General features: G+C 39.7%; 1 protein-coding gene across 2 annotated transcripts in view; it reads right to left on the reverse strand.

The window, feature by feature from the left end:
* Positions 1-12,581, reverse strand: part of HNF4A (hepatocyte nuclear factor 4 alpha) — a 217,765-nt gene that overhangs the window by 43,077 nt on the left and 162,107 nt on the right. For both annotated transcript variants that reach the window (XM_044090021.1, XM_044090020.1), the window contains exon 8: positions 6,203-6,439. In XM_044090021.1, coding sequence (XP_043945956.1) covers positions 6,203-6,439 — 237 coding nt within the window. The remainder of the gene's footprint in view (positions 1-6,202; positions 6,440-12,581) is intronic.

Consider the following 12,581-nt stretch of genomic DNA (forward strand, 5'->3'; position numbering starts at 1 on the left):
GTGTTAGTTTGAACATGTGCTGAAGAGGGATAATAGGTATATTGGGAGAAGGATGCTAAGGATGTAGCTGCCAGGAAAAGAGGAGGGCTTAAGATAAGGTTTATGGATGTGGTGAGAGGGAACATTCAGGTGGTTGCTGTGACAGAGCAAGATGCAGAAGACAGGAAGAAATGAAAACAGATGATCCACTGTGGCGACCCCTAACAGGAGCAGCTGAAAGAAAAAGAAGAAGACTGTCATCGCTAATCAGTACTGGCAGATTTGAATGCCTAATTTGAGACCCAGCCTTAATAAGTTAAGCAGGGGTTGCTTAACATTTGTTAATATTGGGCCTAATGCTTAACTTGTCTTTTTCCAAATATTGGAGCATAATCACTATACACCACATACTGTACCACAATAATGTTTTCATCTTGACAAAATGAATCATTGTCTATTACACACTCTGAAGGAACAATAATATTTGTTATACTCCCATTAAATCTAACTTTATTCTGTTTTATCTTTTTTTGTATTTTGTTGTTCTAAATATAAGGTAAAGTATGCCTCTTTGCAGACTACAGTAAAATTAGAAACAGATCCTAAGCAAATGTTGTAGGCAAATTTGTAGTAGCTAGGATGAGAAAGGAACCTGTACAGCTAAAGCAATCATACGTGAAGCTTAGATTTGCTGGAAAGAAGTAAAAGATTAGGTGTACTGCTTCCAAAACCGAAGAGACAGTTATGCAAATGGAGGGAAGATACTGAGAGTGACTAAAACGGAAAGGAACTATGCTGTAATTATATCAGTTGATCAACGGGTGTGCAGTAGTTGTGACAAAGTAGCAAAATAGACTTTGGGATTCTGGGATGCATAGTGTTTGTCTGCAGGTGTGTACATATGTATATGTGCATGCATGAGTAGAGACAGAAAGAGACGGCATCTACATAAAAAGGGAACCGCTCTTTTTTAAAAAGCACTTGGTGAGACTACTTCTAAAAATACAGTGACTACAGGGAGTTTGTGTAAGGAAGGACAACAGAAGTGTGTAGAATCCGCACAGAAAGAACTACGAAGAGAAAAAAAAAGACAAGAAGATAAACAAAGTTAACATGCTTACTCTGCAAAAACAATTCAGAGAGGGAAGATATTTAAGGAGGGCAATGAATAAAAAAAATTGAAGAGGGAAGCATGTTTCATAGGAAGGATCTACACGAGTGAGAAACCAAAGGCATAAGTTAAAGACAAAGGGAAGATGGTTCTAAGGTAATATAAAAAGTGTTTTATCACAGGGAAGTTTACTGGTATGTAATAACTTTCCTGAGGACATTGTGAAATCAAAAGCAGCAGTGGGATTCAAAAATGTCAGGGTGATATGTAAAGCAATTCTTGTGGAATGCACTGTAAAATAAGATAATGATTGACAAGGAGCTGGTTATACATTCATCACTTTAATAGGAAGAGGAGATAGGTCAAGTTGTTCTTATCTGCTAACAGATTCTCTTGTTACCATAGTTTACAAATCCTATGCAAAATATGTCAGTTTTTGCAAAGGCTGATTGAAGCAGTTGGAGTCATAGCACAATGCTAAAGTTTTTTTTTTTTTTTTTTTTAATTTAAGAAAATATTATGTATGTATAGGTTTGATGCTGCGGTGGTATGGCGGTAGTGTTGTTACCTCACAGCAAGAGGTTCTCCCATGTGTGGAGTCTGCATGTCCTCCCCGAGGTTGGGTAGCGTTTGAAAGACATGCGTGTGTAAATGGGCGTGCCTTCGTTGAAGGTTGAGCGTCGAGCTGGCACCTCGGCATTTCATAAAAATCTACTGCCAATCATTAGCGGACCGGAGTTCCGCTGTGGCGACCCCTTACTGGGAAAAGCCAAAAGACAAACAACAAAATTATGTATTTATAGGTTTAATAGGTTTATACTAGGCTAATGATCACCAGAGTCTTTATAAGCCTAGACATTCAACCCAACCGTTATGCACCCAAATACCTTAGACGCATATATGGTGGGGTATGTTAGTAAAGCAGTAGCTAGGGGCTATATGGGAGGATTAGTTGGTGATTAATTTATTATTTACTGTCGTCCCATGTTCATCAGAGACATGCGGGCCAAACCAAGGAGGAATTTGTTATTTCCCATCCAATGATCAAAGTTCTGTTTGAATAGAGTCAGGGATGCACTCTGCTTCATGTGGATGGGTCAATTACTCCATAGCACAGGGATCCTTTGAGACACATATCAGTCTCTCCAGCATGTTCTGTTTATGTTGCAGGTCCTTGGATCTAGTGTTTCTGGTGCTGTTTGTTTTGTGGATGTGCAAAAGATCTATCAGACCTGGACATGAGGATATCTTATATGCCAGCCATAGAGCACCTCTCAGTAACCTGTAGGAGAATGAGGACAGAGATAAGGCCCTAATGCGATCTGAGTAGGACATGGATTTTCCTAGTGAGGACCCCTTTTTTTACGCTCTACAATTTGGAGGGGTCATGGATGTGATTTCTTATAAGCTTATCACTACAGTGTGGTGATTGACTTAATACTTTTATTTTCTGTTCATTTAAGAGCTGATACGGTGGGTGTACTGACTTGTGGTATCAGCCCAGGGAGCTGATTGAGGCAACTACTCTTCTGCTGTTAAAGATAGGATTCCACCAGTGGGGGTTGTTTTTGGTGTTAGACTTGGGCCTGCTTCTGGTAGGTACAGCAGCCTCATTGCAGCCTTTTTTATGTTTGTACAGGAATTCTTTGAATAATTTTGCATAGGTAGCTGTGTTCTTGGTTTTTGGGGGAGTCGTGAATTTTGACAAACTGTCACTTAATAGGAAGTAGTTTGTTTTAGAATAGATTCCCAACTGTTATTGGTTTAGTCGGGTTTTCACGGTTGATTTTTATTTCAAAGGAGACAGCTTTGTGGTCTGACCTCACCAATAAGGATGTGACACAGAGGGTGCAATGCTTTCCCATGTTGGTGAGTACTCGGTCCAGTATTTGAGCCCCTTATCTGGTCAATGCTGTTCATGCTGTTCATGTTGATAAAGTCCAGAAAACATTGTGCCTGTTAGTTATTGGCAGTGCATGTTTCAAAGTCTATAGATGGGTAGTTAAAGTCTCCCATGAAAATTACCTCTGTGACATCCACTCTCTGGGCCAGTAATCAAGGAGCCTGAATCCTCACCACTGACATTGGAGAGGGACATTCACTTGGAACACAAATAGATACACACAGTATTTCCAGATGCAGCTCTCTGCATCAAGCATAATTTACCTTAAAAGCTCACAGGGAACACACTCAGTCCAGGGTCTGGGTATCTCTCTATCTCTCTCTCTCTCTCCAGGTCCCCAGTAAGATTCCCCACTGGCACAGCTGTAGAGTTGAGTCTTTAGTCGAGTGTACAAGCCAAGTCCTCCATCACTCTCTTTGAGAAACAAGTGCTATGTGTACCTGTTCCAAGCAACTGGCACACACTCTTTGAGATTTGATTTGTACATACACACAGCTGGGAGAGGCTGGTACAAATTTACTAGCTATGCCCCCTTCTGCCCAGACTATAAAGTAGTTACTGCCACCAGACACTTACAAGGGTACTCAGTTATACTGATTGAAATTAATATTAATACAAATTGTAGTGTTTTGACAAATGCAGTAAAGCTTTCAGGAGTGGCCACAGGGTCATCAAATAAGTATAAGTACAAAAGTTTCAAAAGTCTCAAAGTTTAAAATATTCTCTAAAGGACCAGCCACAATAAAAAGCTTAAATATATTTAATAATAAATAATAAAAGAACATGAAAATACTAAATATCTACTTACAATAAACACCAGTGTTTCAATCATAGGAAATATTAAAATAACACAGACGGATGGACAGATTCACCCAGATAGACAAAAACAATACTTAACTAATCTCACTATAGTTTTCCTGACTGATCTAAAGAATTACTGTTCCCTGGTTCACTTACTAGGGCAAGACAAGAAGAAGTAGGTGAGGCATCTTTCTTTGTCAGCTTCCAAAAACAGAGTGCTCTGAGACTGTAGTTTCATCTAATATTAAAACATCATTTTTGTGATGGATTACAGAATGACAACACATACATCTGGTCATCTGACTTCTGGTTCCCATACTACCCCCATTCCTAGCAAATGACCCAGAATCTCGCACATATGTGTTACCATACACACAGATAGAGCTTTGCTAAGATATGTTGCAGCTTCTGGAAGTCATTAAACCATAAAACACTTCCACTTTTCCTCCAGGAGCTAATAAACCATTCTCTGGCACAGACATTTTGTCTCTGCCTGGAGTCAAACTGTAAGATACAGTCATTATGGCCTAAATTAAGTAATTTAATTTCTTACTACTTTTCAATGTTAGCTGAATTGAGACTAACCTCTTCTCTTCCAGTATCCTATTTACAACAGTACAGTTTGATATAAATGCATATTTCTTTTCTGTCAAGCAGGACACATTGTTGATACATTTTTAACACAAACAACTTTACAAATACATTTTCAACACAAGTATCTGCACAAATCAGTTTGATATACAAATCTCATAAAATTCTTTACAAAATTCCAGCTAGTTGTGCTAGCATATGTTACACATCCACTACCCTACTTCTCCTGGCATACAAATATTTCACATTGTCACAATTTCCTTAAATTTTATAACTCATGCTCTGTAGTAACAGAGACTTAATGGATCTTTTAGATCATATTCATGAAAGTACTGTAGTCTGTAACATATTTTTCACACATAAACAAAAATATACTACATCTATATAGTTTTTAATACTGTTTTCCAACTTTTGCTGTGTCATATAATTCTTAAAATGCATTTACTATCTCATTGTTTAATCATGCTCCAATTAAAAGCACATAACCAAATTAGCTAAAAAACAAAGCACACAAACAGACAAAATGTACAGTCTTGCAGTATGTTGACTATTAAATAACATAATATCAGAATAAATAATGTAGAAACAAACATTATATGTAACTAGTTAACACAGTAATGAGCTGTTTTAAATAGTCTGTAGACTGTATTGCTGCTGCTACAGTTGCGTGCCATATATGTATTCAAATATAACTCTGTAAAACATATCTTCACTTTTATTAAACTTGCCTTAAACGTATATGTAATCAGGAAAATCAGTTCATTTTTGTTCTAAAAGGTTTACATTTTATTATTTTTAAATCTAACTCTGATTATATTTGTTTAATCAAGTGAATATGTAGGAATCTAGTTGTGCCCGTATAGAACAGTTAAAATAGTATTTGAAATTGTGTGTTTTTTATTCTTATTTGAAATAGTTATCCTGCTGACACACACTATAAATATTTGCCTTCTTGCCATCAGAGTGAAAGTGAAGATATTCCTGTGTTTTCTTTAGGGGATAGTGGACTTATTCCTGCATAACCTTACTACTTGAAACAGTATCGACCAAGATAACACCATGCTCCTGGTATAGAGGGCACCTTGACACAGAATATGCCTGTAGTGTTTGGTATGGACAACCTTCTGTTCATTTCAGGGCTATATTCCTACCAGTGCCTCCCAAACATGAACCAGCCCCTCTGCCACCTCTGGCTGTTCAATGACCTGAGGCTTCATGAATGACAACATTAAAAACCACAGTGCTCATTAAGGTATCATTAAAGTCTGGCTCACTATTTTGGAGAGTGCAGGGTTGTGCCATAAGCCACTTGTCATTCTCTCACATGAACCTACATTGATTGACATGTATATCAGTCTACTGGTCTACTGTCACTCTGTGAACTAAATCAGTATCATCCTTATCTGTGGGTGGCTGAGTGACTGTCTCTCTTATGCCATATTGTAATACAAAGAGAAAGAGTTGACCAGATGGGCTTAGTTTATGTCAGTTGGAGTATAAGCATTTAGCTGTTCTTAAAAAAGCAACGTTGAGAACAAGTGCCATTTTGTTAACATTATTAAATGTGACAAAATGGCACAGATCTTTACAGATCTGTATATAATTCAGTAGTAATAACAAATATTAAATACATTTGCAGATCATTGACACTGCCCTATCTGTGCAACCTACTTGGGCTTTAAGGAATGCTTTGTATCATTATATGTTAATTCAGCACTAGAGGGTCCTGAGATAAGACCAGAATAAAATAATAATTAATGCTGTAAAGGCACAGAAAGAAACTATACTTTGCAAATTGAACTTAGTTCATTACTGACCTCCAAGAAGCATTTCTTGAAGCAGATTGTCGATCTTGGCCATTCCAAAAAGCTTGACAAACTGTATTTGCTCAATCATCTGCCACGTGATACTTTGCAATGTCGGCAGTAGTAGAAGGAGCTCTCCAAAGCGCCCACGGGAATCATATTGCCTGTCATTAATATAGTCCTCCAAACTGACTTGAATCTGGTAGCGCATCCTTTTAATTTTTCCTGGGTCACTCAAGCCTTTGGCATCTGGTTAGAGAAAAAAATTCCCAGTAAGTATTAGATTCAAAGAAATGCCATATTAAATATTTACAATTTTAAAGTACTATGTGTTTAGACTCAAACTATAAATATTTTCTTCTTACACATAAAAGTTAATGCAAACAAAATATAAAACAAAGCCAAATTCTGTAATATATTAACAGATTTCTTCTGAAATGTTTACTATTTTGCACTGACTTTAATAATGTGTTTTCAATTGAAATGTTTAGTTAAGCTCATTAATACATCCCATGTTTGTATACTTGTATGACTGTGAAGCATAGTGAGTACAAAGAATAACAATTATTTATTTAATACATTTATTAATCAGGTAAGTGAACTGGTCACCCATGAGCCAGGATAAATACCAAGACATCTAACTCCATATAAATTAAAGAAGGAGTCAGTTCAGGGCATGTTGCGGGTACTGCGGAGTACTTTTGGTAGCATCAAAGATTGAAGCAATACTAATTTCATGAACTTTAGTCATACCCTGACATAGGAATGGAGTCCATTCCTGTCATGGTATTAGAAACCCAAAAGACTTGGAGAAAAAAAAAAAGCACAAACAATGAGTTGGTACAGCAAGCACATCTGAGAATATATGGATAGAATGCATTTCAGTAGCATATATATTTGAACTAACACTATATCATTGATAATTACATTCAGCAAACAATTATGGAGCAATACAACATACCTAAATATGCGGTTGTAACATTTCAGCTAAACATGTTACACTATTGAAACGCACATGCATATAACTACTTAGGAAATATACTTCCAGCTAAAGATGCTGGTATATGAAGTAATATACTATGGATAATTCTTCTTCTTCTTCTTCTTCTTCTTCTTCTTCTTCTTCTTTCGTATACATTGCATTTAAATGCAAAGAATATAAGACACACAATATAAGTCTGGGATAGTATATAACCCACAAGTGGGAACAAGTGCATACTTTCAAAGCTTGTAATTAAAATGTACATAGCAGCCTATTTCTTCTTTGCCAAGAAACACATTTGCAAATATGCATAAAAAAAAAAAAAAAAAAAAAAAATATATATATGTATGGATCCCCTTCAGTAGATCAAACATTTATAAGTTTGAACCACATATGGCTGAGACCATATGTTGGAACTTGTAAAAGTCCGATCTGACTGAATGGAGATCTCCGTACAGAGTGGAAAGGGAAGATTTCCTATTTCCGCAATGCAGTGCGATCTCGGAGTTGGTATAACATCAAAAGACTGAGAGGCAAAAGTCCAGCAGTTAAAAGACTGAAACATAATAAGGCTGAAATGGTGTTTATGCCCATTCCCTACTGCTGTGCAACTTTGTAGTTGGAATGTATAACTGTCAGGAAGTGTGGGGGGGGGTGCAGTGCGGCTTGCTCCCTACAAAAACATTGAAAAATGTGGTTCAGTGTTGTCCGATTTTTCAGTGTTGTTTTTATGTGGCTAAATTTTTATCACATTTTTGAAAATTGGTACATATAATTAGTGGCGGTGAGGATTAGTGGGGCTTGCTCCCCCCTGCAAAAACTTTGAAAAATATGACAAAATCTAACCATATAAAAAATCAATGAAAAATCTGACAACTTGAACCACATTTTCAATGTTTTTGCAGCACCCCCTGCAAAGGTGGAATAAGGGCATAAACCCTTCACTGGCATAACTTTATTTTTGTCAGTATTTTCTGTTTCAGTCTTTTTGAGTTTGTCTTTTAATCAGCCTTTTAATGTTTCAGTAATTTTAAGTATATATATATATATATATATATATATATATATATATATATATATATATATATATATACATACACACACACACACACACACACACACACACATGTGTGTGTGCGGATACAAGACAACTTATTGAATAGTCTTATAATACTGAATACAAAATCTTAATGTTAAAATGTTGAAACTTGACAGTGTTGAACTCAAAATACCTGGTGATATCATACATGTACTACATCGGTACACTGTGCCAGTATACAGCCACTCAACATACCGTTGCACACTAGGGCAGCGCTGGTTAATCAGATTTAAACTATTAGGGCTACCTAAAGTCCACTCTTCAAATTTTCCCTTAAAACTACCTTCCTCAAAGTATACTACTGTTCTATTTAGTGTATCCTACAACTATAAATTATCTCTACTTGACTCCCAAGTAGACTATTCTCTATCTGTATAGTGAAGCACTTGCTCCTACAGTACTTATCACCTTGATACAGCACTCTTGTTATAGAAAGTACCCCAAAAAAGCAAACCCCATTTCTCGGTCATCCACATCCCCCAGAACCTTTTCTTAAGTTTTTCTGTCTATTCCTTCTAGCATGTCGAGGGATCAGTTGCTAATGTCCTCTCCTGCTCAGCTGGTGAACCTGGGAATATTGAGGCAATGTTACAATTGCCTCATGTACACAGACAACCCTCTCATCCTCCCACAAAACACAAATACATGCGAGAGATGCAACTATATGGCCAAACTGGAGGCTGAGCTCTCTCAACAAAGGACTGGCATGACCAGACAGGAGGAGAAGGTAACCACACACACTATAGACCCAGTCTCACATAATACCATCACAACCTCAAATCATACACATAAACACACAAAGAAATACTCGGAGGCTCTGATCAAAAATCTACCAAAACAGCAGAGGCCACCAAAGCAGACACCCAAACAACTACCACCTCAGAACACAACACCTGCAACACATAGACCACACAGTCAGAGTGTCAAGCAGTCACAGCCCTTAATGCCAAACACAATGCCAGACACACTAGTCATTGGTGACTCCATAGTCAGACACACTGACGCCCCGCACACCAGACTGAGTAAGGAGAAGGTCACAGTAAGCTGCCTGTCGGGTGCTAGAATCCGCCACATAACGCATGCACTCAGGTCTCTCAACAGCAGGTACAAGTACGACTCAATCATTGTCCACGCTGGTGTTAACGACCTGAGACGTACCTCCTTGGACTACATGAAAAGAGACATAGAGGTGCTCTCTGATTATGTAGCCCAAGCAGGTATGACCCTGACCTTGAGCAGTATCCTACCTTCACCAAGAATGATGCCACAATACAGAGATAAGATGATCAGCTTTAACAATTGGCTTAAACTCTGGTGTCATTCAAAGGGGATCCAATGTCTGTCTGCCTGGGATGACATGCTGGACAAGCCACGCTGCTTCGCAAGGGACGGCTTGCACTAGTCACCCATGGGATTCCGGATATTGGCAAAGGCTCTTGCCACCCCCATAGTGCCATTTTTAGGCAAGGCTCAAATTCTAAACCTACCACCCTAGAACAAAACAAAGAAAAAACTTAGGGTAATGCTGCTCAATGCCAGAAGTCTCAACCTCAAGATGCATGCACTCGAGGCCCTTCTCAGTATGGAGAACATCGATGTCTGTGCTGTGACAGAAACCTGGTTCAAGGCTCTTGAGAGCACCCCAGCACTATCAGGTTTTACCTCATATCATGCGTTCCGGCCCCAAAACCCGGACAATACCAAGAAAGGAGGAGGGGTATCCATATTCATCAAGGACACCCACACCTCAAGATTGGTGGCATCGCACGATGCATCGGAAACCATCCAGGTGCAGTTAACCATAGGCAAGACTGCTCTGCAATTTGTAGCATGTTACAAGCCACCCTCGCAAACTCAGGAACCTCATATGGCCTTCCTGAAAACACTGGAGGGGATAAATGTATCTCCGAACACCATCATACTAGGTGACTTCAACTAACCTAATATAGACTGGGAACACTACTCAAGCCCAAACACTCTAGCCCAAAAGTTCCTGGAATTCATAAACTCAAATGCCATGGAACAACTAGTCACCATCCCCACAAGAGGAGAAAACATACTTGATCTCATCATCACGAACATGGGAGCACAATGTTCAACGCCGGAAGTATACCCCTCACTGGTGAGATCTGATCACAAACTAATCTCGCTGGAGGTCCTCATCCTGCCCCCACCCGAAATGAAAAAGACCACAGTAAAGAACTTCTCGAAAGCCGACTTCACACTTCTAAAGACTAGTGTGGTCTCCTTTAAGGCCCCTGAGCCGGCGGTTAACATTACTCAAACCACTGAATCACTTACAAATGCCTTCTACCAGCACCTGCAGGGCTGCATGGATCAGGCAATCCCAAGCAAAACAAAGACTCTTTGTACCAAAGGCAAGCGTCCAGTCTGGTGGACCCCAGCCATAAACAAACTCTACAACAAAAGGAGAAAGCTACTACAAGATAGAGCAAAATCCTTAAAAGGTAAGACACCGCTGATCACTATAAGTAAAAAGCTAAGAGCTCTCATAAAATCATCCAAAGCTAATTTTGAGAAAAAAATAGCTAAGGACTCTAAAGACAACCATAAGGCATTCTTTAGCTATGTCAGAAACCTAGGAGGAAACTCCCAGGTATGCTCAGAATTAGTTCAAAATGATGTGAAGATTACTGATCCTACAGACATTGCCAACATACTGGCTGACAGGTTCAGTGCAAACTTCTCCCCTCCCCTAAAGGAGAGATATCTATACCAAATGATTGTAGCCCCCAAACATCTCTAACGCCCAGGTGAGAACTGCTCTCTCCAAGGCAAAGAACACAGCATCCATGGGACCTGATGGTGTCCCCGGCTGTGTGCTCCATGAACTCAATGAGGAATTAAACCCACAGTTAGGACAGCTGTTTAATCTTAGTCTCACCTCCGGATACGCACTCCAGGAGTGGCGCACAGCGACTGTGGTCCCACTCCACAAAGGCGGTGCCTCCACCGACCCTGGAAATTACCGTCCCATTAGCTTGACAAGCCTTATCTGCAAAGCCATGGAGAGGATCATAATGGATCTCATAAATAAAGACATAGCGAACTTGCAGACTTTGGATCCAACCCAATTTGCCTTTGTCAAAGGCAGATCATGCCTTTTAAACTTGGTTGACTTTTTCGAAACAGTCACCAAGGCCATTGACGAGGGAAAGGCAGTCCATACAGCCTACCTAGACCTGGCGAAGGCTTTTGATACAATACCTCACTCGGGTATCATTGAAAAACTCATCAACTTAAATGTAAACCCATACATTACAAGATGGGTTGCAAACTGGCTGAGTGACAGAACCCACAGGGTCAGAGTTGCTGGCGCCATGTCAGACTCAAAGCCTGTCACAAGTGGTGTCCCACAGGGCTCAGTCCTGGGCCCACTCTTGTTTGGCATCTACTTTTCTGAAGTACAAGCAAACACAGGAGGGTTATGGCTGACAAAGTTTGCAGATGACTGCAAACTGGGCCGTAGTTGAAAACACATCCGACACAGATATCCTTCAGAAGGGTCTCACAGAAATGGATAACTGGTGCCAGAGCCATGGCCTAAAGTTAAATGCCAAGAAATGCATAGTCATACCCTTCGGGAAAAATAAGGTTACCCCTAGCTACCATATAGGTGGCAATCCCTGAACACAGAAGAAGTTATTAGGGACCTGGGAACCCAGGTTGACAGTAGCCTTTCATTCGACACTCATATTGCTAAAGTAGTTAGGAAGACCTTCTACATTGCCCACCTTATCATGAAGGGATTCACATCTAGATCAAGGGAAGTCATAGTCTCCCTATACTCATCACTCATCAGACCAATGATCGAGTACAATGCCCCATTCGGAATGTATCTGACCCGACACTTACAGCAGCTGGAGAGGCCACAAAAGTTCCTCACCAAAAGGATAAAGGGTCTCAAAAATCTGTCTTATGCTGCCCGACTGAAAGAACTCCAGTTATATTCAGTTGCTTACCGCTTGCTCAGAGGTGACCTATGCCTGACATACAAGGCCATGTCAAACCCAGATTTGATGAACATGCTTCATCTCATAAAATCTAGATCCCTCAGAGCCACAAGGGCGGGAGACTTAAACCTCGACACTGTTATTAATAGGACGTGCTGGAGGGATAGATTCATCACCCAAAGACTCCCTATGCTGTGGAACAAAATCCCGGTTTATGTGAGGCAGAGCACCTCGCTGGCCTTGTTCAAGAGGAATCTTGACCAATGGATGGGAGATCGCAGATACACCCCAGGGGTTACCTCAGTGTCACTGCTCGACAGAGGCACAGCAAAATAA

This window comes from Protopterus annectens, chromosome 12.part0, assembly GCF_019279795.1.
Source record: "Protopterus annectens isolate FY-2018-M chromosome 12.part0, PAN1.0, whole genome shotgun sequence".
NCBI lineage: Eukaryota > Metazoa > Chordata > Ceratodontiformes > Protopteridae > Protopterus > Protopterus annectens.